General features: G+C 42.9%; 2 protein-coding genes across 2 annotated transcripts in view; both read left to right on the top strand.

Annotated features, from left to right (window-relative positions):
- Positions 1-652, top strand: part of LOC308519496 (uncharacterized protein) — a 43,987-nt gene extending 43,335 nt beyond the window's left edge. Inside the window, exon 7 of the mRNA XM_081091493.1 lies at positions 613-652. The gene's annotated coding sequence lies outside the window, so the exon portion shown is untranslated. The remainder of the gene's footprint in view (positions 1-612) is intronic.
- Positions 619-24,984, top strand: LOC308519495 (uncharacterized protein). The gene is made up of 4 exons (XM_081091492.1): positions 619-652; positions 21,091-21,217; positions 21,420-21,480; positions 21,878-24,984. Exons 1-4 carry the CDS (start codon positions 638-640, stop codon positions 23,685-23,687), a joined length of 2,013 nt encoding a protein of 670 aa, XP_080947618.1. The 5' UTR covers positions 619-637; the 3' UTR covers positions 23,688-24,984.
- Positions 24,985-26,769: the final 1,785 nt, after the last annotated feature.

The following is a 26,769-nucleotide window of genomic DNA, read 5'->3' as shown; positions in this document are numbered from 1 at the left end:
TATGTATCAGAATTTTATTAAATAAAGTGGTTTTATGTGAATACTATTTATTTATTTATTTATTTATTTTAATATATTTTATTGATTTTTTACAGATAGGAAGGGAGAGAGATAGAGAGTTAGAAACATCGACGAGAGAAACATCGATCAGCTGCCTCCTGCACATCTCCTACTGGGGATGTGCCCGCAACCCAAGTACATGCCCTTGACCGGAATCGAACCTGGGACCTTTCAGTCTGCAGGCCAACGCTCTATCCACTGAGCCAAACTGGTTTTGGCGAATACTATTTTTATATTTGTGCCTTTGATTTTTTAAAATTTAAATTTTTTATTGTTTAAAGTATTACATGAGTCTCCTTTTCCCCCCAGTGACCTCTCCCCAGTCCCTCCCACCCCCCTAGCAATGCCCTCACCCCCCAACTGTCTGTGTCCATTGGTTATGCTCATATGCGTGCATACAAGTCCTCTGGTTGATCTCTTAACCCACACCCATCCCCACCCTGGCTTCCCTCATAGGGAAAATAAACAAATGAGACTACATCAAAATAAAAAGCGTCTGCACCACAAAACAAATAGTCTCATTTATTTTCTCCTTCGTTTCCACTGTCATAGGAGCTGTATTGGTAAAGATATTGCCATGCTGTTGCAAATGGTAAGAATTCCTTCTTTTTTTTTTTTTTTACAGCAGTGTAGTATTCCATTGTGTACATGTACCACAGTTTTTTTTCTTTATTGATTAAGGTATTACATATGTGCCCTTATCTCCCCATTACCCCCCTGGTGTCTGTGTCCATTGGTTAGGCTTATATGCATGCATACAAGTCCTTTGGTTGATCTCTCTCCCTTACTCCCACCCTCCCCTATCTTCCCTCTGAGGTTTGACGTCTGATTGATGCTTCTCTGTCTCTGGATCTGTTTTTGTTTATCAGTTTATGTTGTTCATTATATTCCACAGATGATTGAGATCATGTGATGTTTATCTTTCTCTGACTGACTTATTTCGCTTAGCATAATGCTCTCCAGGTCCATCCATGGTGTTGGAAATGGTAACAGTTCCTTCTTTTTTACAGCGGCATAGTATTCCATCGTGTAGATGTACCACAGTTTTCTAATCCACTCATCTACTGATGGGCACTTAGGCTGTTTCCAAATCTTAGCTATGGTGAATTGTACTGCTATGAACATAGGGGTGCATATATCCTATCTGATTGGTGTTTCTGATTTCTGGGATATGTTCCTAGAAATGGGATTACTGGGTCAAATGGGAGTTCCATTTTTAAGTTTTTAAGGAAACTCCATACTGTTTTCAACAGTGGCTGCACCAGTGTGCATTCCCACCAGCAGTGCACGAGGGTTCCTTTTTCTCCGCATCCTCGCCAACACTTGTCTTTTGTTGATTTGTTGATGATAGCCAGTCTGACAGGTGTGAGATGGTACCTCATTGTTGTTTTGACTTGCATCTCTCAGATGATTAGTGACTGTGAGCATGTTTTCATATGTCTCTTGGCCTTCTGAATGTCCTCTTTCGAAAAATGTCTATTTTTGGTCCTTTGCGGATTTTTTATTGGATTACTTATCTTCCTTTTGTTAAGTTGTATGAGTTCCCTGTAAGTTTTGGAGATTAAGCCCTTATTGGACATAACATTGGCAAATATGTTCTCCCATGCAGTGGGCTTTCTTTTTATTTGATTTAGTCTCATTTGTTTATTTTCTCCTTAGTTTCCTTTGCCCTAGGAGCTGTAGCAGTAAAGATATTGCTACGATATATGTCTGCTATTTTGCTGCCTATGGCTTCTTCTAAGATTTTATGGTTTCCTGACTTATGTTTAAGTCCTTTATCCATTTTGAGTTTATTTTTGTGTATGGTGTAAGTTGGTGGTCTAGTTTCATTTTTTTGCATGTATCTGTCCAATTTTCCCAACATCATTTAGTCAAGAGACTGTCTTGACGCCATTGTATGCTCTTGCCTCCTTTGTCAAATATTGATTGTGCATATGTGCCTTTGATTTTTGTCCTTCCTTCGGACTGATATTTGGTGAATTGACTTTGATTAAGAGGATGGACCTATAATAGAGCAACAACATCTAGAATTGGAAATAGTCCCCTTGTGGGTAATGTTAGGAACTTGATTTTCCAGAATCAATCTTCTTTATAATTCCATGTTAGAATTTGTTAATAGCCTTACTGGTATTAGATTTGGAAGGCAAAAACAAAGAAGGCATTAGTCAGATTTTGGAGAACCATTTGGACAAATAAGTACATAGAAGCTTCAAGAACACCATCTTCCAGCCCATTTTTTAATTCTTTGATTTGTCAAGACTATCATCAAGCCCAGCCAGTATGGCTCAGTGGTTGAGCATCAACATATGAACCAGGAGGTCATGGTTCTATTCCTAGTCTGGGCACATGCCCAGGTTTTGGGCTCGATCCCCAGTAGATTGATTTCAGAGAGGAAGGGAGAGGGAGAGAGAGAGAGAAACAGTAGGCAGCGTGCAGTAGGCAGCCAATCAATGATTCTCTCTCATCATTGATGTTTCTCTTTCTCTCTCTCCCTCTCCCTTCCTCTCTGAAATCAATCATATATATCTAGATCTAGATAGATATAAATATAGATATAGATATAGAGATAGAGATAGAGATAGAGATAGAGATAGAGATAGAGATAGAGATAGAGATATATATGGCGGCTACAGTGTTTTGGACAGGTTCAAGCCTTGGGCTAATGAAAGGACAGGGTCCTCTCATTGCCACCTGCAAGTCCCAGCTGGAGGGCAGGGCCCTCCCAGCACAATCATAGCCAAAGGTTGTGGTTGTAAGCTTGAACCTATGGTCCAAACACGTGGCCCCACGTGCCTTGTGATAGAGTTCAGGTGCATGTAGTTGAGGTTGAAACTCACGAAAATGCTGTAAACAACTTGATCACGTCCCTACTTTGCCTCATGGCATCTGCTATAAAATAAAGACACTGCTTGTGGGCGCTGACGCTGTCTCCTCATCAGGGAGCAGCGTCCCACCGAGACCCAGCTTTCATTCTCTTGTCTGTCTTTCTTCAATCCTTTCACCCCCCCACTCAGGGTCACTGAACCAGGCTGAGCTGGCATGGCACATAAGGCGCCCTGGGGCTGAGTATGCCATGGCCGTGCTGGCTATATATATATATATATATATTTTAAGAAAACATAGAATTACCATATATTCAAGCAATTCACTCCTTAGGTATATGCCCCCCAAAATGAAAATATATATCCAAACAAAAACTTGTACATGTAGGTTTATTGCAACATTCACTATTCAGAATAACCAAAGGCTCGAAACAAACTAAATGCCCATTAATAAAGGAATAAACACAATGTGCATTGTTCATAGAATGGAATGACATTTGGCCACAAGAAAGAAATGAAGTATTCATACTTCTACATGCTACTACATGGATGTTCCTTGAAAAAATATGCTAAATTACTAAAGTCAGTTACAAAGACAACATAAATCAAGAACAGGAAAATCTATAAAGACAGAAAGATTAGAGGTTGCCTAAGACCTTGGCTTGGAGGTGGAAAATGGAAAGATGGAGAATTGATAAAGGGCACAGCGCCCCCTTTTTTTGTGTGTTAACCCTCACCTGAGGATATTCTTTCCATTGATTTCTAGAGTGAAGGGAGGGAGGGAGGGAGAGAGAAAGAGGGAGCAAAAAAGAAAACATCAGCCCTGGCTGGTTTGACTCAGTGGACAGAGTGTCAACCTATGGACTGGGGGGTCCCGGGTTTGATTCCGGTCAAGGGCGCATGCCCAGGTTGCGGGTTCAATCCCCAGTGGGGGACGTGCAGGAGGCAGCTGATCAATGATACTCATCGTTGATGTTTCTCACTCTCCCTCTCCCTTCCTTTCTGAAGTCAATGAAAAAAAATATATATATTTTTAAATATATTTTATTGATTTTTTTACAGAGAGGAAGGGAGAGGGATAATTAGAAACATCGATGAGAGAGAAACATTGATCAGCTGCCTCCTGCACACCCCCTACTGGGGATGTTGTCCCCAACCAAGGTACATGCCCTTGACCGGAATCGAACCTGGGACCTTTCGGTCCGCAGGCCAACGCTCTATCCACTGAGCCAAACAGGTTAGGTCCAATGAAAATATATTAAAAAAAGAAAAAAAGAAAAGAAAACATCACATGGATTGGTTGCCTCCCAGGCCTGCCCCAACCTTGACCTGCCCGGGATAGAACCTGCAAACCAGGAACCTGCTCCTTGATCAGGAATCGAACCCAAGACCCTTTAGTGTCCTGGCTGATGCTCTAACCACTGAGAACACCAGCCAGGGCTAGTCCCTTCTTTTTAAGATAACAAAAATGTTAAAAAATTGTGATGATTGCACATTATCCGTGAATATACTAAAAAACAACCCCGTTAAATTATATACATTAAAGGTATGCATTCCTTGGTAGGTGTATGTATATTAAGCTATTCAAATAAATTAATTCGATATTTGAACCAATGTGTTAAGTATATTGAGTTTTCAGGTACATCCCACGCTTCCAAATCTTTTTGTTATATTGGTGAAAATAGGCATTCATTTGCTTTAGGGATATTATGGCCATTTTATGTTTCAACATTTCTAAGGACACAGTCGAAAACGAAGGAACATGTCCTTTGGGTGTAAAATGCACAGCTTATGGTTGGTCGGGAAGAAGTCCTGCCCCTAGGTGACGCTGCCATCAGAACCGGCCACTTGGGAGGTCCCGGGACCCTAAAGCGCCACAGGTACGGAGGTGGAGGAAGGATGGATGGAGGTCGCAACCTGCCAACATTCAAAGGTCCAATGGAGCCAGACTGTTTACGTTACGTTAAATGGGTCTGTAAACAAGCTCCATCTGGAAACTGGGTCTGGCGTTCCCTTCGCACACCTGTGTCCCCACATGCAGAAAGCGGGGCAGGGAGAAGCCAGGGCCCCTGTAGAACCAGGACAAAGTGGTGTGAAAAGTATAAACGGCCCTGGCCGGTTTGGCTCGGTGGATAGAGCGCCGGCCTGCAGACCGAGGGGTCCCGGGTTGGACTCCCGTCGGAGGCAGATAGCTCGGCTGCAGGCTCCTCCCCACCTGTCCCTGGTCAGGGCTCGTGCAGGAGGCCACCAGTCGATGTGCGTTTCTCACATCGAAGTTTCTGTGTCTTTCCCTCTCCCTAAAAATCAATGGGAAAATAGGATTAAAACAAAAAGAGGGTATAAACGGTTTTGGAAGGGACAGGCCCCGCCCACCAACCAAAGCTGGTTCTGCCGAGCGTCGACCTGCACCGCCCGCCCCCACCTTGTCACTCAGGAATAAGGCAGGCAGAACCGTCCAATCAGGGAAGGTGGGTGGGGCCACGTCTGCAAGCAGCGTGGGTTCGCCTGTCCCGGGTGTGCTCCCGGCAGCGATAGCCCCACCACAGTGTTTTAAACGGTGTCCGACCCTGGGAGCCGTCGGAAAATGGTGAGTGCGCGTGGGGGTGTCCTCAAACGCGCTGGGTGGACTCGACTGTGGAGAGACCTGGCCGCCACGCCGGCAAGTGAGGAGTCTGCGGCCCCGAGTCGGCGGTGGCGGCGGCTCTGCTGGGTCTCGGACCCCTCGGGCGCTCCCGGTCCCCGCGGGCGCTCTCCGTCCCCCCGGCGCTCTCCGTTCCCCCCACCCCACCCCAACGCCCTCCGTCCCCCCGGGCGCTCTCCGTCACCCCCCACGCCCTCCGTCCCCCCGGCGCTCTCCGTCACCCCCACCACCACCCTGACGCCCTCAGTCCCCCCCGGCGCTCTCCGTTGCCCCCCCCACCACCCCGACGCCCTCCGTTCCCCCCCCCACGCCCTCTGTCCCCCCGGGCGCTCTCCGTCCCCTGTCCCCCCACCACCACCCTGACGCCCTCTGTCCCCCCCCCCCCTCTGTCCCTCCGGGCGCTCTCCGTCCCCCCCGGCGCTCTCCGTCCCCCCGGGCGCTCTCCGTCCCCGTCCCCCCGACGTCCTCTGTCCCCCCCCCGGGCGCTCTCCGTCCCCCTGACGTCCTCTGTCCCCTCGGGCGCTCTCCGTCCCCCGGCGCTCTCCGTCCCCCCCACCCCACCCCGACGCCCTTCGTCCCCCCGGGCGCTCTCCGTCCCCCCCACCCCACCCCGACGCCCTTCGTCCCCCCGGGCGCTCTCCGTCCCCCCCACGCCCTCTGTCCCCCCGGGCGCTCTCCGTCCCCTCGGGCTCGCAGCGCGGGCGGGGCGGGCAGCCTGGAGCCCGATGCCTTGTGCCATCGCGGGGCGCGGGGACTTCGGTCCCGGAGCCTCTCCGGGCAGCTCTGCACCCACAGCCCCGCGTCTCCTCGATGGTGCGGGGACCACGGGGAGTTCGCAGGGGTCATTGTGACTCGGCCTCCGGGGGTTCGTGCGTGGGAGGAGCTGTGGTCTGTGGTCCCCGGTCCCTTCTTCTCAGAGAGACCTGAAGTTTTTGAAATGTTCGGGGGTCGGGGTCTCAAACCCACGACCCTTCCCCTCCGTCCTGGCTCTTCCTGGGACTGGCAATACATCCATAAATGTTCATATTTCTGCCTGCATTCTCAAACGCCGCCTTTGGCCTCCGATTCAGAGCATCAGTTGTTTCTCTTCCAGGGGCATTTCTAAAACAGATATATATTGATTATCATTTTTCTACATTCAATGGATGACTCACTTGAAAGATTTATTTATTATTTTTTGTTGTTGCCCTGCCGGAGTCGCTCAGTTGGCTTCAGCGTTGTGGGTTCGATCCCAGGTCAGGGCACACAAGAAGCAACAAACGAATGCGTAATAAGTGGAAAACAAATCTCTCTCCCTTTCTCCCACACCCCCCTCTTCCTTTCTCTCTAAAATCAATTTTAAAAATAAATATTTATTTTTTGTGTGTAGTTGTGTTTACATGAGAGGAAAGCTGAGGATCACCACCTGGAATACGTTGTATGAAATCCCTGTCCCCCTGTCCCAGAACCCTCCCTGGGCACAGACATCCTTGGAAGTCCTTGGGTGGAGATCCTCTTTGGAAACTTTTCTGGGTGTTCGGCCCCTTCCCTGGGATTGTCACTTAAAAAGACTTATTTACTTTGTTTTTGGTGTCCATTTGTCAATGAGTATAAAATGTATTTAATCAATAATCTTGAAAGGTGATATAAAATAGTTATTTCCAAAGAGGTATGAGAGATCAATTTCAGGAAAAAAAAAATTCCAGTGTTACATCGAATGCGTTTGAATTTCGTGTTTCTCATTTTCCTCCCCTGAGCGGTGTCTATAAATTTCTGTACTTTTCTGAAGTGCCTTCATTCTTTTGTTTTGAGGCAGGAGGGTGCTCAAATGGAATTCCAGAGCTTAAGATTTGAACATCGGAAGTGTTCAAGTGTGCTTAATTAAGAACTTTCTTCTTGTCATAGAAATAACAAATCATTATTTTCTGAAAGTAATAAATACTTGTGGTTTTTCTTTTTTTTTCTACAACACATCACCTGTCCACTGTATTGTGTGTTAGCCTCCCCAAGTCAAGTCTTTGCCCCAAATAATTTATCCCCCCTATATCCTCCTCCACCTCCCTCCCCCTGGCAGTACCAGTGTTGTCCCTGTTCGTGAGTTTTTTTCTCTTTTTTTTTTTCTTTTTTGCTCAATCCCTCCATACACTCCTCCCAACACCCCCTCTTGCCTGCCCACCCGCCTCCCCTCCCTCAGTGGTTTTTCTTGTTGAACTAGAAATATGGCTTACAGCAGTGGGGCCTTTACCACAGGTTCTGAATTAATTTTGTCATGTCCTGTGATGCACAAAACTTTATACGAGTAGTCAGTACTAAGTTTCAAATTACAGTTATATTAGGATCACACAAAATGTAAATAAGGTGCCCCTAGTAATGTGAGTGGGGTACTGAATATAAGTAGGGAACAATTGGGCATGTCTCACGCTAACCATCAGACAGCTCTTCTCTTACCATAAGTTACCCTTGGTCATAGCACCCATCGTTCTAAAGTTTCCCATAGTGACCAGGAAGACTCTGTACCAGTGATTCATAAACTAACATTAAATCTTTGCCACTTCCATATTGGCTTGACAAGAATGGACCCCCATAGACTTCACCTCGAGTGTACTTACATAACATGTTTCAATGTAAAGTAGACAACCATGAAGGACTGAAAACCTTTATACAAAACTTTTTAAAAATATATATATTTATATATATTATATAATTATAATATATATATAATATAATTATATATTATAATATATATATATTTTTATTGATTTTAGAGAGGAAGGAAAAGGGAGGGAGAGAGAGAGAAACATCATCAGTGAGAGAGAATCATGGATTGGCCGCCTCCTGCACGCCCCCAAGTGGGGATCGAGCCCACGACCCAGGCATTTGCCCTTGCCCGGAATCGACCCAGGACCCTTCGGTCCGCAGGCCGACACTTTATCCACTGAGCCAAACCGGCCAGGGCATACAAAGCTCCTTTAGTGAGGGGGTGATTCTCCCTAGTGCATTTTTTTTTTCTTCTCCTTTTGTGGTAAGAATCTCTTTGTCGGCTCCTGATTTTAACAAGTAAGAGACCACCTGACCATGATTGCGTTTACAGGCCCAGTGTAAACAGGTCCAGCCGTTGACCTCGTTTTGGGAGTTCACATCCACCCCGCTCTCCACCAGTTTCTGCACCTCCCGAATGTCCCCCAAGGCCGCGGCCTCCCGCAGCCTCTCCTGCTGCTCCTTCTGCTCTAGGCCAGCGCTCATCTTCCCCGCGGCCCAGGCCCCCGCCCGCCCCGGGCCCGTCAGCGCTGCTGCCGCCACCGCCGCCCGCCCGCGCCCGGCCCGGGGCCCCGGCTCCCTCCCGCTGGCCACCCGCCGCCCTCCTGCTGCTCCCGGCCCGCGGACCCAGTGGTCCGCCCCGGCCGCGCCTCCTGCAGGCCGGCTCCAGGGGACCCTATTCAGAGTCCCTAGTGCAATTTTTTAACAGCTAAATTTGGCTTGTGTGTGTGTGTTTTTTTTTAATATATATTTTATTGATTTTTTTACAGAGAGGAAGGGAGAGAGAGAGTTAGAAACATTGATGAGAGAGAAACATCGATCAGCTGCCTCCTACACACCCTCTACTGGAGATGTGCCCGCAACCAAGGTACATGCCCTTGACCGGAATCGAACCTGGGACCCTTCAGTCCGCAGGCCAACGCTCTCTCTATCCACTGAGCCAAACTGGTTACGGCTGGCTTGTTCTTTTTTAAAAAATTATTTATTGATAGATTTTAGAGAGAGAAAGCGATTTGTTGTTCCACTTATGCATTCATTGGTTGATTATTGTATGCGCACTGATTGGGGATCGAATCGGAAACTTTGGTGTATGGGGACCTAACCAACTGAGCTACCCGGCCAGGGAAATTTGGCCTGTTCTTAAACCTGCAAAGAATGGGTAAACTCAAGTGGATTAACTCAACCTGGACGCTGTGTCTGCATCAAATAAGCCCCTCATACACAGCACCCTATATTTCTGATTTTGTTAATTTGGACCTTTTCTCTTTTTTCTGAGTCTAGCTAAAGGTTCTTCAGTTTGGTTTGTATCTTCAAACCAAGTCTTCGTTTCTTTAAGCAGTTAGCTTTGTACTTTCATGTTTCTGATGAGCATCCTTTCATTTCAGCGTGAAGATTCCAGTAGCTTTTCTTATACATCAGGTGTGGTGATGAGCTCCCTCAGCTTTGGTTTGTGTGCAGAAGTCTCCCTTTCATTCATTTTTGAGGGGAAGATTTGCTAATATATAAAGTGTTCTTGATTGGCAGTTTCTTTCAACATTTTGTGCATATCATGCTACTCTCATGTCCTCGAGGTGTCAGTTGAGAAATGCAGAAACGGGGGTTTCCTTGTATGTGATGCATCACTTTTTTCTTGCTACCTTTCTGTCGTAAATGTTTCCCTCCACGTCCTGCGTGGTTCAGGGTTCGGGTCTGGAAGAGGAGCCCCACACAAATGAAAGAGAGAAGACGAGATAATTTGGAAATATTGGGGGACCAGGCGGGTAAGTCCAACTCAAGAGGAAGGACTTCCACCCGTGCGCATGGACCTTTTATAGACAGAGGTAAACAAGGCAGTGGTTACAATAGTTACATAGTTCTTGTGAGTTTCACCTGTTTTGATCATGTTTACACTCCCTGCACTTCCCTCAGCCCATTAGCTTCCCAGGTAAGATCTGGGTAGTGCTATAAGGTCAAGCCTAATTATGCTAAGAGGACTGAGCCCTCTAAGCTGGTACTTGTTTGTGACTTTGCCAGCAGGTCAGTCCCAGGCTTAACCCTATATCGGTTTCCCACACCTTTCAAAGTTCTTTGTCTTTGATTTTTGATAATTTGCTTATAATGCAACTTGGTGAAGTCTCCTTTTGGCTTCAACCTGTTTTGGGGGTCTTTGCATGCATCTGGGTGTCCATATCTGTGTTCTTTTTGATTTTCTGCCTGCTGGAACTCTTAATTACTAATGGAGCAGGTGTTGATGTCTCCAACTATAATGATGGATTTATCTGTTTCTCTTTGCAGTACTATTCTCCCCCTGCTCTCCCCCGCCCTCACCCCGCCAAGCATTTTGTCCCTCTGTTGTTAAGCACATACCCACCAAGGACTGCTATGTCCTCTTGGGGAACTACTCCTTTATCATTATGTGATTGCCCCTGTTTTTCTCTCTGAATTTTTCTTCCTCTGAAGTCTGCTTCCTCTGAAATTATAGTACAGCTATGCCAGCTTTTGTTTTGGTTTGGTGTTGGGATGATATATGTTTCTCCATCTTTTACTTTTTATCTATATCTTTTTATCTAAAGTGTGATTCTTGTAGGCACTATTTAATTGTTATTTTATCTGCAATGAAAATGTCTTTCATGTGTTGCATTTAGACCATTGATATTTCAAGTAATTATTGATATGCAGTTATGCACAATATAACGGCATGACAGACTGCATACACAACAGTGATATTCCACGTAGCCTGGATGTAATAGAATAATAGGCTCTACTGTCTAGGTTTGTGTATGTGCACTCCGTGATATTTGCACAATGACAGAATTGTCTAACCACAAATTTCTCAGAACATATTCCCATCATTAGCAGCACATGATTATCGTTGGATTATTATCTACCATATTTTACTAGTTTCTATTTGTTGCCTTTGAAGTAACTCTATTACTCCTTCACTGGATGTACAAGTTCCTCAAAAGAGTATTCCCAATTCTTCCCTCCCTGTCCCTTCTAACATTGCGCTTATTCATTGACTGTGTGGTAGCTGTTACCACTTTGAACAAAATGTTCTCTGTTAGATTAAATAACAAAACCAAATAATTTTATTTAACCTTCATTTATTCATTCATAGCACTCTCCCTTTCATCATTACCTTCTTCCGGACAAATTTAATATTTTTTGCAAGGCAGGTGTACCAGGAACAGATTTCCTTGATTTTTGTTTATCTCAGAAAGACTTTATTTCTCCCTCATTTTTGAAGGATAATTTTGATTGACACACAATTCTAGTTGGGTAGTTTTTGTTTGAACACTTCGTTTCACAAAACTTTCTTTCTGCTTGCATAGTTCCTAAAATAAGTCTGATTTGATATTTTGTAAATATATTTTTTATTGATTTCAGAGAGAAAGGGAGAGGGAGAGATAAAAACATTAGTGATGAGAGAGAATCATTGATTGGCTGCCTCCTGCACACGCAGGAGATAGAGTCCACAATTGGGGCATGTGCCCTAACCAGCAATTGAACCATGGCCTCCTGGTTCATAGGTTGATGCTCAACCATTGAGCCACACTGGCGTGGCTCTTATGTGTTTGATGTTTTTATTGATTTTAGAGAGCGAGAAACGGAGAGGGGAAGAGAGAGAGAACACTGATGTGAGAGAGAAACATCGATCAAGATTGCCTCCCATACTTACCCCGACCAGGGACGGAACCTGAAACCTGTGCACGTGCCCTGACTGGGAATCAAACTGGCGACTGTTCAGTGCACAGGACAATGCTCAACCCACTGAGTCACACCAGCCAGGGCTCACATGTTTCTGAGTGTCTGCGCACAGCCTCAGCTTGGGTCAGGGAGAACATCTAGAAGGGTCTCAAATTGGCAATTTCCCTCCCCATGTCAGTTTGATGCTGGTAAAATTCCAGTCAGGCTCTGATGAAACAGAATCTTTGAGAACAGGCCTGACTAAAGAGAGCAGAATATTGTAGGCATATTTCAGCCTGGTTATCTTCTGTCTCTTTCCAATTCTGAAGGTGGTGGGTTGCCCTGTGACCTTAATTCTGTGAAAGTTTCTTTGCTATTTTCTTGTGAGAATGGGAATGGCACCTCCTGAGCTCCATAGTGCTACATGAAAAATCAGAGGTCTCTGACTCCACGTTTCAATGTTTGACTGCTGATGTGTTGGAAAAACCCAATATTCATCCTGAGTAGGGAAAACCCCAGTTCTTCCCTCTGGCAAGTCTTTACTTTCTCTCTTTCTAACTTTCACTTCTGACAGTTCTAGTCATCAAATGTGTGAAGGGTTTTCTCACAACAAGCAATTCTCAGTGATCCCAGCTGGGTGTCCTACACCTTAACTCAAATAACACTATCTTCCCAGAAAAATGTCAGATCCCACTGGTTAAGGGCTCAGTCCCATAAGACATTCTCCCTCCCACCCCCCAAACAACTTCAGATAACTATTGCAGGTAGTATGTCCCAAGTTTTCTCTCAACTTCTGTCCAAATCAAAGGTTCCCATTACTTCCTGCTTGGGTTCAATTAATTTACTAGAGTGGCTTATAGAATTCAGAAAAAAGACACACAGTTACATTTACCAGTTAATTACTAGTAGAGCAGCGGTCGCCAACCGTTGGTCCGCAGACCACTGGTGGTCCGTGAGGTCCGACAGATTGTCGACCGCTGTATTAGAGGATATGATAAAGGATCCAGATCAATAGCCAGATGAAGAGTAAGACTGAGTGAGGTCTGTTGGGGTGCCTCAACCTCCCACTACATGGATGTGCTCACCAAACCGGAGGCTTTCCGAACCCCATCCTTACTGGGATTTTATGGAGATTTCCTCGTGTAGGCATGATCAGGTATTAACTCCATTTTTAACCCCTCTGCCCTCTCTGCGGGATGGCAGTGGGGCTGAGAAGTCCACACCCCTAATTATGGTCTGGTCTTTCTGGTGAGAGCCCTAATTCAGATCCCCAGCCAGGGTTTATTCACTGGAACGAAATGTGCTCCTAGGGCCCTTTGGAATTTAGAAGGGTTTTAGGAGCTCTGTGCCAGGAACTTGGTTCAGAGACCAAGAGATATATTTTCTATTATTTGACAACCCTTTCATTTCCCCGTGTGTCCCACATTTGTACAAGGTGATATAAAAACCTGGCTGCTCGCTCCTTTGGGGCTGCAAGAGATCCAGCCCATAAAAGCCCCCTCTGTGTCTGTGTATATGAACTCTCACCCTAGCTCACCTCTAACCTCAATCAAAACCCCAGGCCAGCCCAGCCGACATGGCTCTGGTTGAGTGTCCACCTATGAACCAGAAGGTCATGGTTTGATTCCCTGTCAGGGCACATGCCCAGGTTGTGGGCTCAAGCCCTAGTGTGGGGTATGCAGGAGGCAGCCAGTCAATGATTCTTTCTCATCAATGATGTTTCTCTCTCTCCCTCTCTCCTCCTCTCTGAAATCAATAAAAATACATTTAATTTAAAACAACAACAACAACAAAAACAACAACAGGCAAATTGCACCTGTTTGTGAGGCCTGCCCTGCTTTCCACAAGACTCCGCCTCAGTTATGTAATCATAAACACCTTCATCCTGTTAGGCGTGTGTTAGTCTCCACAATCAACCAAACCTTGGATGGGACCGGGGGTCTCATCTTTCTCTGCAGGTTATAAGAAATGTAACATGGCATATATATTGCAATTATTTGTTCTATTGGCAAATCCTCCAGATATTTTCATTATCAATAACCTTGTTTTGAAATAGTATATATGATGATGAGTTTATGTAACCCATTCTTTTTTTTTTTTTTTTAAATATATTTCATTGATTTTTTACAGAGAGGAAGGGAGAGAGATAGAGAGTTAGAAACATCGATGAGAGAGAAACATCGATCAGCTGCCTCCTGCACATCTCCTACTGGGGATATGCCCGCAACCCAGGTACATGCCCTTGACCGGAATCGAACCTGGGACCTTTCAGTCCGCAGGCCGATGCTCTATCCACTGAGCCAAACCGGTTTCGGCGTAACCCATTCTTTTTAAAGACACTTGGCTTGTTACCAGTTTTTCTGTCAGAACCATGAATAAAACCTCAGATTGCCACATTACAGGACAAACATATAAATTATGTTCTTTTCCAACCTTAGTTACTTCTTAAATTTTTTTCATCAAATATATTCAGAAAAGATTGTACAGCCCTGGCCAAGTGGCTCAGTTGGTTGGCGGGTCATCCTGTACACCAAAAGATTGCAGGTTTGGTTCTCAGTCAGGGCACATACCTAGGTTGTGGGTTTATTCACAACCTCTATCTCTTTCTCTCTCTCAAATCAATAAACATATCCTATACAAATAATAAAAGACTGTACAACCTGTATTGGGGTAAGACTTAGTAATAACAATATGAACACCTTTGGAATCGTCAAGATTTATAAACGGCCTGTGGGCAGTGGTGAGGGTTTCCTAGTGTTCCCGCCTTTGACTCATCTCTGTCCTGCCCCATAGATGACCACTGTCTCTCTATTCTTTATTCTTTTTTTAAACATCTTTAATATCATGGATCCCCCTTTTAAAAAATAAGTTTTTTATTTGTTTGAGGGTAAAAGGAGAGAGAAATAGAAACATTGATTGGCTGCTTTCTGCACTCCCCCTACTGGGGGGATCAAGAACACAATGTGCCCTGACCAGGAATCAAACCAGCGGCTTCTTGGTGTACAGGTTGATGCTCAACCACTGAGCAACACTGGCTGAGCTCCATTCTTTATTCTTCATAAAACCTTGAAAATGACCTGCAGTTCTGGCTGCCTGCTGCCATGAAAGCCAAACTTGGGAGACAGGTTCTGGTTGAGAAGTAATGAGGTTTATTCAGGTGTTGACAACCTGAGAAAATGGCAGGCTCATGCCTTCAAAACCATCTTAGCATCTCAGTGCAGGCAGGGTTTTTATATATATAGAGAGAAGTTATGTAAAAGATGCTGGTGGGCCACCATTTCCCACCATGGAAGGAGAGTTAAACCAAGGAAGTATTCATACCAAAAAAGAGATCAGGCGAGGGGATGTGGATGTGCAGGCAGTGTCCTTGGTAGTTCCTATATGGAACTTTAACGTCAGCATACAGGAATTGGTTAGTGCTAGTCAAATCTGCATATGCCAGATTTGTTACTACTTTAAACCATATAATTTCTTCATTAGTTACTACTTTATCAGTCCATCCAGGAAATGAGACCAGCCACTAACTTGTTCAAGCTATTTATTCAAGTAGCTTGACATGTTCCAGGATACATTCTTGATGGGGATAAATATACTTCTTTGTTTTTTTTTGTTTGTTTTTAAATCTTTATTGTTCAGATTATTACATTTGTTCCTCTTTTTTCCCCCCATAACTCCCCTCCTCCCAGTTCCCGCTCCACCATCTGCCCTCACTCCCCACCCACTGTCCTCATCCATAGGTGCACGATTTTTGTCCAGTCTCTTCCCGCATTTCCCACACCCCTTTCCCCCCCAAGAATAGTCAGTCCATTCCCTTTCTATGTCCCTGATTCTATTATGATCACCAGATTATTTATTCACTTGATTCTTAGATTCACTTGTTGATAGATGCATGTTTGTTGTTCATAGTTTGTATCTTTACCTTTTTCTTCTTCTTCCTCTTCTTAAAGGATACCTTTTAGCATTTCATATAATGCTGGTTTGGTGGTCATGAACTCCTTTAGCTTTTCCTTATCTGTGAAGCTCTTTATCTGACCTTCAGTTCTGAACGATAGCTTTGCTGGATAAAGTAATCTTGGTTGTAGGTTTTTGGTATTCATCACTTTGAATATTTCTTGCCATTCCCTTCTGGCCTGCAAAGTTTCTGTTGAGAAATCAGCTGACAGTCGTATGGGTACTCCCTTGTAGGTAACTGAGTTTCTTTCTCTTGATGCTCTTAAGATTCTCTCTTTGTCTTTTGCTCTTGGCATTTTAATTATGATGTGTCTTGGTGTAGTCCTCTTTGGATTCCTTTTGTTTGGGGTTCTCCGTGCTTTCTGGACTTGTAAGTCTATTTCTTTCACCAGGTAGGGGAAGTTTTCTGTCATTATTTCTTCAAATAGGTTTTCAATATCTTGCTCTCTCTCATCTTCTGGCACCCCTATAATTCTGATGTTTGTACGCTTGAAGCTGTCCCAGAGGCTCCTTACACTATCTTCGTATTTTCGGATTCTTTTTTCATTTTGCTTTTCTGGTTGGGTGTTTTTTGCTTCTTCGCATTTCAAATCTTTGCCTTGATTCTTGCGGTCCTCTGGTCTGCTGTTGGGAGTCTGTATAATATTCGTTATTTCAGTCCATGTATGTTTAATTTCTAGTTGGTTCTTTATCATAACATCGAGGGTCTCATTGGATTTGTTGAGGATCTCAATAACTTTATCGGCGGCTTCTAGACAGTTCTTGAGAGACCTTAAAAGTGTGGTTCTGAACTCAGTATCCTCCATTGACAGTTTTGTCCGGTTTCTTTGTCTCTGCATTTTTTATGCTTTCTTGGTGCACCCCCTAGTGGTCTTTGTGTGCAGTCCTCCTGTAGTTAAGCCTTGATTGTAGTAGTTAATACTAGGGGGATTTGACCTCCAGGCCAGCTGGCTGTGAGAATCAGCTGTGTCTGCAGTGGGAAAACTTCTGTCCCCTAGGGAGGTGCTAATCTAGCCTTTGCCTGCGGCTATCTGGCAAATGGCTCTGCGAAGGGCTTGGGTGGGACGGTGGGTCGCTCGGGCTTGGGATCAACAGGGTGGGCCGGAGAGAGCAGTTATGGCGGCTCTCAGTTCCGTCCCTAGGGGCTCTGCCTCACAGAGTCCCAGCAACTGCTGCAAACCTCGGAGAGAAAGCTGCCTTCGAATTCCGACTGAAGCCAGACAGTCCCGCTTCTCCTGTTTGAGTCTGGGTCCCTAGAGACTCACCCGGATCTGGAGCTCAGAATCTGAGACTCCCTCCCGATTGAAAGCACCAACCGCGCCCTCCGCAGCCAGCCCGCTCTGCGCGCACTCCGTACCTGAGTATTTCACTTCAGCACTGCGCCTCCTCTGAGTCTGGGTATGATATTCTCTTTCCTCCTAGTTGTAGAATTTCCACTCAGCCAGCCTTCCTGTGGTTCTGGATGATGTCCGTTCCGTCTTTTAGGTGTATTTTGATTTGGTTGTTCAAGGCAGCAATCTCTGGCGTTAACCTATGCCGCCATCTTGGTTCTCCTGAGACAATTCTTTTCATACTTCTTTGGTTATACCCGCCTGCCATGGTGGGGAATGATGGCCCACCAGCATGTTTTACATAACTTATCTAAAACATTGATAATTATAGTTCAACAAAACTGCTACTTTGCTTGCTAATCTGCAAAAACCTTTAGAATCTCTATCTAAAGTTGTCATAGAAAATAAAATTGCCATCCAGCCAGGGCTATTATTTCTTTATTTGACAAAGCTGCCTACATACTTTAAACATATCAAATAGGCCTAATTAGTTTAAACTTTCTTTTTTAGAAAGGAGAGAACAAATCCGTGAGATATTCCAGGAGCCCATTGTAATGATTCAAAGCCAATTCTAAGTCAAGAAAAAATCTCTTAAAATTTAAAACCCAGGCCCTTGCTGGCTTGGCTCAGTGGATAAAGCATAGGACTGAAGGGTTCCGGGTTCAATTCCAGTAAAGGGCACATGCCTGAATTGTGGTCTCGATCCCCAGTAGGGGACCTGCGGGAGGCAGCCGATCAATGATTCTCTCTCATTATTGATGTTTCTATCACTCTCTCCCCTCTCCCTACCTCTTAAATCAATAAAAAAAATATTTTTAAAAAATTTAAGACCCAGGAAGGTTGTGAAACATACTTGGCCAAAAGATCGTATGTCATAATGAAACAAATTATTTACCCAAGTAACAACAATAGGAATCACACACAAACACAGGCTAGCAAAACTTGACTTCTTAGGATTAAAGAGAGAGGTTTTTAAGAAATCAAGTACCTGATTAACACAATATGACATACGATTATTTAATGATATGTAGAATCTTTGCTGTCTAGGCAGATATAGGAAAAACTTTTTCCCTTTTAACAGACTGAAAAAGAACAAAACAAATTCTATATTTGCTTACTTTTGATAGATTCATTTAACTAATTAAATTCATTACCTATATATTTCCCTCAAGATCTTTCTTGAAAGCTTGTTTGGAGGTTCTAGCAGGGGAGCGCAGCTACTCGTATACCCTTGACCGAAGACCGGTCCTCTCCTCAGGGGGAAGGTCGTGCAGCTTCAGGAGGGATCCACATGGATCGGTGAGGGAGGAGGGGGACACCCGCCTAGCCAGCCAGATCAGCCGAATCAACCCTGGCGATCAATGGGGTGACAGATGTCGCAGCCAGATCGCCCTCACATCCAAGATCTTTCTTAACAAACCTTCTTATCCATTCAGAAATAACCAGCTTTAGAGCAATAAATATTTCATATTTTATATCTTCTACCAAACCATATAATTTCTTTCCACTTTAATTATAATTGTCAACTCAGAAAACTTGATCTTTCTTAATGACAACTAAAAGCAATCAATTAACATTCTTTAGATTGATATTTTATGAATACGTTCCATAATTTCTGGAAAGAGGCAAAACACACTCAGATTTTCAAGAGACATATTTCAAATAAAATGTAAGATATATGAACAGATCTAAATCTGCCCTCTAGCTTCTCTGCAACAAGAAGCTTCATCTACTCTACTGTTGATTCCTTATGTATTCTGCATTTCTGACTGCGGTCTATCTCCACTTTTGTTTTCTATCTCTTCGTTGAAATTCTCACTTAAGTATATCTACTCTTCCTCTATGTTCATTGAGCATTTTATGACCAATGTTTTGAATACTGCATGTGGTAGATTGCTTGCCTCCATTTCGTTGAGTTCTTTTTCTGGAATTTTGTCTATTCTTTCATTTGGGACATGTTTCTTTCTCTCCTCATTTTGGCTGCCTCCCTGTGTTTGTTTTTATGTCTCCTGATCTTGGTGGATGGGCTTATGTAGTGGGTATCCTGTTGATCCCAGTGAAACAGTCTCCCCAGTTACCTGAGCTGGGCACTCCAGATGTTCCCTTATTTGGGCTGTGTGCACCCTGGTGGTGTAGTCTAGCCTCAGTTGGGATTGGCATGTCAATGGGAGGATTTACCCTCAGGCCAATTGGCTAAAATATCTGGCCTCAACCACAGACTGCCCCTTGAGTATGTCGCTCATGGAAGTGGTTGCATGGTGCTCTGGCATAGTCTAAAGCTGGCCACCAAAAAAATAAAATAAAAATAAATTAAAAATAATGAAGCTGGCCACCAAGTTCGCTGTCTCTGTGGCCTCATTGGAAGTGCAGGCTAAGATCAGCTGCCATCTGTACCCTGCCCAAGGCCACTCGGTATGAACTACAAAGTGATCTGCAGATGTCTGCTATTGTGCTGGGCTTGGAGGTGCCTAGGAGAGGCCACGATGCAATCTGTGGTGGTCTACCGCTAGTGTCAGGTCTGGGACCACTTAGCAAGAGGTATGGGGCACGTTGAGGCCAGATGCTTTGGTGGTAGTGGGGGGCGGGGGGGGGTGGAGGAGTGTTGTGAATCTTTGAAAGATTTTAGGAAAGTCTGTAGCATGATCCAAGACAGGCTTTTGTGTGGAAAATTCACTGGAAACAGTTTGGCTGGACCTGCAAGATGAGTGGGGCAACGTTTCAGAGCGTCACCAGGGCAGTTTATCCAGGTTGATGGAGACTCAGGTATGGCCACCTACAGGCTCTATGGGGAAAGGTTCAGCAAAGGAACAATGGCTTCTTCCAGCATTTCTGTCTGGGAAAAAGCTTCTCCTCTAGCTCTTGCCTTAAATCCAGACAATTCAGTTCTTCCCTCCTGGTGTCTTTTTAAAAAAATATATATTTTATTGAGTTTTTACAGAAAGGAAGGGAGAGAGAGTTAGAAACATCAATGAGAGAAACATCGATCAGCTGCCTCTTGCACACCTCCTACTGGGGATGTGCCCGCAACCAAGGTACATGCCCTTGACTGGAATCGAACCTGGGATCTTTCAGTCCGCAGGCTGATGCTCCATCCACCGAGCCAAACCGGTCAGGGCCCTGGTGTCTTTTGAGCTGCTGACTCGGCAGTGGAACTCAGATCAAGTGAGTTTGAGTAAGTGCATGCACAGGACCTTTAGGAGGAATACTTTGGACTCCAGCAGCCCTGTCTCACTCAGCCTCCATCCCCACTGGCTTTCACAGTCAGATGTTATGGGAACTTCTTTTCCCAGCGCTGGGAGCTCTTGCTCCTCAGGGGGGGACTTCTGTAGCTGAGATAGCCCTCCTAATTTTTAACCACCACACAGGGTGAGAGAACAGCTCATTGCGTATTTCCACCCCTTATCAGTCTCAATGTGGCTTCTTTTTTATATTCTTAGTTATAGGAATTTTGTTCAGCCAAATTTTAGGTGATTCTCAATGATGGTTGTTCTATAGTATAGTTGTAATTTTGATGTGCTTGTGGGAGGATGCAAGTACAGCATTTACCTACTTCACCATCTTGACTGGAAGCCCTCAGGGTGGAAGTCTTAAAAATTATAATATTTGTTTTATTTGAATAGCATTTGTCATTTCTCATCATGTTCTGACCCCTGCCATTAGAGAAAAATAAGATGTAATGTGATCACTGTAAAGTATTAATTTTCATGTGTTTATGATAAGGTTAAATTTATACAGAAGTAAATGTGAACACAATGTTTTGATGATAAACGTCATAGACTAACTATATGGAGACAACAGAATTATATGTACCTTCCTGTAAATAAAGTCTGGGTGTCCAGTGCTGTCAGTCTCATGTACTGTGCACATATTTGTACTATTTTAGGACTCAGTAACCTTTGAGGATGTGGCTGTGAACTTCACTCTGGAGGAGTGGGCTTTAATGGATACTCCACAGAAGAAACTCTACAGAGATGTGATGTGGGAAACCTTCAGGAACCTGGCCTCCGTAGGTATGGATGACAACTTTCTTCACCTTGTTAATTAGAGGACAAGTGTTTCTTGCCCATCAAAGTTGTTCTAATGTGTATAATGTGGGAAGGGAGGACACTGATAAATAAACTGGGCGTGGTCACAGCTCATCATAGAAATAGAATCTATCGTTTCTGTAATTTCTACTACTTTTGGAATAAATTTTCTGGGTCTGTATTTTAGGAAAGAATTGGAAAAACCATGACATTGAAGATCTGTACAGAAACCAGAGGAGAAAACGAACGTGAGTCACACTCAATAGAAAACACTGTTTTACATGAGAAACCTGTTGTGCTATGAAATTTTAAAAAGAAAGAAACAAACAAAAAAACCCTGCTTCAAATTTGGCCTCTCAGAAAATTTCCACCAAATTACTTTCTTATATATGACAAAGGCATTCAGTATTTGAAAACTAGTTCAAATGAAGAACAGCGTTAATAAACCCTGTATATGAATGTCACTGTTTGATAATAGCAAGGCTGAAGTCTTCTTGCACAGCATCCCATTTATTCAATTTAAGCCATTTAAATAAGGCAGAAAACCTACTTTTTTGCTATAAATCATAGAAATATAGTTCAAATATTCTAATAAATATAAAATCATAAGTAAATCGTGAAGAATATGCTTCTTCTTTTTTCCAGAAGTCCTGTGGTAGAGAGAATCTGTGATGGGAAAGTGGGTTGTCAGTTTGAAGACAACTTCATCCCTTTTTCAGATCTCAGTCTGAATGAGAAATCGCTTGGAGTAAAGCCATGTAAATACAGTGTGTGTGGGAAATCCTCCATACAACATTCGTCTCCTAATGGGAACGTCAGATGTCACACTGAACATAAGCCATGTAACTATCAGAAGTATGGAGAGAAGCCATATAAACGTTATCTCCAGTGTATTAAAAAACATGAAAGGAATCACAATGGAGAGAAACCTTTTGGACATAGTGTATGTGGTGAAGCCTTCAGTTCCAGCTATGTTGAAGTAGATGAAAAAACTCATACTGGGGAAAAACTTTTTAAATATAAGGAATGCAGGGTAGCATTTAGTGATCTCTCAATCCTTCCAGCACACGTGACCATTCACATTGGAGATGAATTTTATAAATGTAAGGAAAATGAGAAAGCATCCATTTCTCCCAGTTTATATCAAATACCTGGAAGGAGTCACTCTGGAGAGAAACCCCATGAATGTAAGCAATGTGGTAAAGCCTACAGAGATTGCAGTTCCTTCAAAACACACGAAAGAAGTCACTCTGGAGAGAAACCCTATGAATGTAAGCAATGTGGTAAAGCCTACAGAGATCACAGTTCCTTCAAAACACACGAAAGAAGTCACTCTGGAGAGAAACCCTATGAATGTAAGCAATGTGGTAAAGCCTACAGAGATCACAGTTCCTTCAAAACACACGAAAGAAGTCACTCTGGAGGGAAACCCTATGAATGTAAGCAATGTGGTAAAGCCTACAGAGATCACAGTTCCTTTAAAACACATGAAAGAAGTCACTCTGGAGAGAAACCCTATGAATGTAAGCAATGTGGTAAAGCCTACAGAGATCACAGTTCCTTTAAAACACACGGAAGAAGTCACTCTGGAGAGAAACCCTATGAATGTAAGCAATGTGGTAAAGCCTACAGAGATCGCAGTTCCTTCAAAACACACGAAAGAAGTCACTCTGGAGAGAAACCCTATGAATGTAAGCAATGTGGTAAAGCCTACAGAGATCACAGTTCCTTTAAAACACACGGAAGAAGTCACTCTGGAGAGAAACCCTATGAATGTAAGCAATGTGGTAAAGCCTACAGAGATCGCAGTTCCTTCAAAACACATGAAAGAAGTCACTCTGGAGAGAAACCCTATGAATGTAAAACATGTAGGAAAGCATTCGCTTGTCTCAGTTACCTTCGAAAACATGAAAAGATGCACACAGGAGAGAAACCCTATGAATGTAAGCAATGTGGCAAAGCCTTCAAATATTGCAGTTCCTTACAGTCTCACAAAATGAGTCACACAGGAGAGAAACGCTATGAATGTATGGGATGTGGTAAAGCTTACAGTGGTCCCACTGCCTTAAAAACACACCAAAGAATTCACACAGAAGAGAAACCCTATAAATGTAAGGACTGTGGATCAGCCTTTAGATATTACAGTTCTTTACAAATACATGAAAGATCTCACACTGGAGAGAAACCCTATGAATGTAAAACATGTGGAAAAGAGTTCAATTATCTTAATAATCTTCGAAGGCATGAAAGAGTTCACACAGGAGAGAAACTCTATAAATGTAAGCAATGTGGTAAATGTTACAGCGATCACACTTCCTTCAAAACACACGAAAGAAATCACATGGGAGAAAAGCCCTATGAATGTAAAACATGTAGTAAAGCATTCGGTAGTCCCAATTATCTTCGAAAACATAAAAGGAATCACACTGAAGAGAAACCTTGTGAATATAGATGACATAGTAAAGCCAGATATTACACTACCTTAGAGTCACATGAGTGGATTTACATAGCAGAGAAACACTATGACTGTAAGTAATGTGGTAAAGGTTATAACAACCACACTTCCTTAAAAATACACAAAAGAAGTCACATTGGAGAGGAACCCTCTGAATGTAAAACATGTGGAAAAGAGGTCACTTGTCTTAATTATCTTTGAAGACATGAAAGGACTCACACATGAGAGAAACCCTATGAATGTAAGCAATGTGGTAAAGGTTATAGTGATCACACTTCCTTAAAAACACACGAAAGAAGTTACACTAGAGAGAAACATTAGGAATGTAAAACATGTGGAAGAGTTCAGTTGTCTTAATTATCTTAGAAAGCATGAAAGGACGCACACAGAAAAACCCTATGAATGTAAGCAATGTGGCAATGGTTACAGCGATTTCACATCTTTAAAAACACACAAAAGTAGTCACACTGGAGAGGAAATTTATGAATGTAAAATATTTAGAAAAGTGTTCATTTTTCTCAGTTATTTTCAAAAACATGAAAGGACTCACAGGAGAGGCACACCATGAATGTAAGCAATGAGTTAAAGCTTTCCATTCTCTACAAGGTTTTCAAAGACATGAAAGAAATCACACTAGAGAGAAACTAAATGTAAAAAACGTGGGAAAGCTTCCATTTTGCACACAAACTATTGAACAGAAGTGAGCATGCACTGTTCTAGCCCATCCTAATTTTTTTTTTCTATGAGCCGAGTGGTATCTATACAAGCCCAATGTTTTTCCCCAATGGAAACACCAAAAAGGAAAGGGAATGCATCTGTGAAGGCAATCATCCAAGTATTAATTTGATTGTATTAAGTGACCTGTAGGGAGAGGGTATCACTTTGAGTAATGATCATAATTTAGTATAGAAGGAGATGTGGACCCAGCTGGTACGGCTTAGTGGTTGTGCATTGACCCATGCAACGAGGTTGCCAGTTTGATTCTCAGTCAGAGCACATACTCAGGTTGTGAGTACGATCCACAGTGGGGAGCATGCAGGAGGCAGCCAATCAACGTTGATGTTTCTGTCTCATTGATGTTTCTATCCCTCTCCCAGTCTAAAAATCAGTAAATTTTAAATAATAGATATATAAGGAAATATGGGAAATTTTCAGATACACTATATCTGAATGTGGGGAAGACTTAAGTCATCCCAGTTCCTTCCAAGAGCATGAAAGGAATCACTGGATAAAACCTTTGAACATAAACAGTGTGAGAAGGGCTTTAATATGCACACATCCTTACATGTGAAAAATCTCAGGGAAAAGAGATAAAACTACATGTGACATGAGAAAGCTTGATGGAAATTAATCCATGTAAAATGTTCCAGAAAACTTTCAACATGAAAGAATTCATCTTAAGTTTGTATATACATAGTGTTTATCAAGCTTGTTTTGTAAAATGCACCATTGCAATATAGATTTATAACTTAAGAAATAAATATTGAGGTGAGATAACTGGGAGTTTTCTTTCAGCAATAGTACATAAAATTACTAGATAATGCTTTTTCCTTAAACGAATTAATATTTTATTTCCATTTTGAAGCCTGTTAGATCCCTGGGTGAACTGAAATGTATTTCTAATGTGCAATTAGATTAAATTTTTATACTGTTTTATTTGTCCTGTGTGAAGGTGCCATTGTAAAATGACAGTTTGGTATTTGTTGGGATTTTCCTATTGGCTTTGTACAGTTCCGGGTACCCTTAGCCCACTAATATAGTCTACCTTTTTTTTTTTTTTTTTTTTTTTTTACTAAGAATCTCTTTTTCTGGGGTGACAGGTGTAAAATATTGAACACTTGGGATAACTTTTATGTATGGCAAGTTTATGAAAGAATATAGTTTCATATAAATTAATATTTTTACATTTGGGTCCTTATTGTTCTTGATTCTGACTGGATATTTGTTGAATAGACTTTGATTTAAGAAAAGACATAAAAAGAAGAAGAGAGACCTGTAGAATGAAAAAAAATCTAGAGTTGGAGATATTCACTCCCCTGTCAGTAATGTTAGGACCTAGATTTTTTAGAATTCATCTCCTTTATGGTTCCATCTTAGGATTCACAAGTAGCCCCACTTGCATGAGATTGAAAAGGAGAAATGAGTAACACATCAGATTTTGAAACCACCACACAGGGAAGAGACAGTTGTATAAGACTTTTGAGTATGATCCTTTGCCCTTCCAATTAAGACTATCCTCATAACCACCACCAGTTATTTGACTTATACTTTCTTAGAGGTGTAGGTTTCCACTGATGTTTTCTCAAGATTCACATCAAAGATCCATTAATTTGGATTTTTCTGTAAGCCATCATGTGTCCATCTGGAAACTTATGTCTGAATCCCCTCTTCTCTAGATTACATCCATATAAGATGTAATTTGTATAGGAAATATGCTGTTAACAGTGCTAGGATGTGTTCTTTATTGACCATGACATCTACAATGTTGCAGCCAAAAAGGACCTAGGAGTTTGTTTCTCTGCTGCATGTGCAATGGCTGCCTTCACCTGGTCCTTCCGTGTGAGAATCCGCCTCTTCCTCCTGTCAGGAAGACTGGGTGTTTCCTGTTACTTGAAGCTGAGTGAATCCCTCAGTATGTTTCCAGTTATGTTTGATTGTATGTGATTAAAAGTCTGTGCCTGGCCAATGTGGCTCAGTGGTTGAGCGTCAGCCTATGAACCAGGAAGACACATGCCTGGGTTGTGGGCTCGAACCCGAGTAGGGGGTGTGCAGGAGCAGCCCATCAGTGATTCTCATCATTGATGTTTCTGTCTCTTCCTCTCCCTTCCTCTCTGAAATCAATAATTTTTTTTAAAATTTTAAGTATGTGCATTTTTTGTCAAAATAGCACTTTTGTAGTTTCATAGGAATATTTTATTAACCATTTTCTAAACTGTTGTATGTCACCAAACAATTGTTCTTAATTTCCTGAGGGAATATATGAAAATGTCCCCTTATAATTATGAATATCTAGATAAACTGCAGATCTCTTCTTTAATGATTGTACTTTGAGTCAAATTTATCATGTGCATTCAAGTTCAGG

Source organism: Myotis nattereri (assembly GCF_964212035.1).
Source record: "Myotis nattereri genome assembly, chromosome: 5".
Taxonomy (NCBI): Eukaryota; Metazoa; Chordata; class Mammalia; order Chiroptera; family Vespertilionidae; genus Myotis; species Myotis nattereri.
This window is presented reverse-complemented; position numbering and strand designations above follow the sequence as displayed.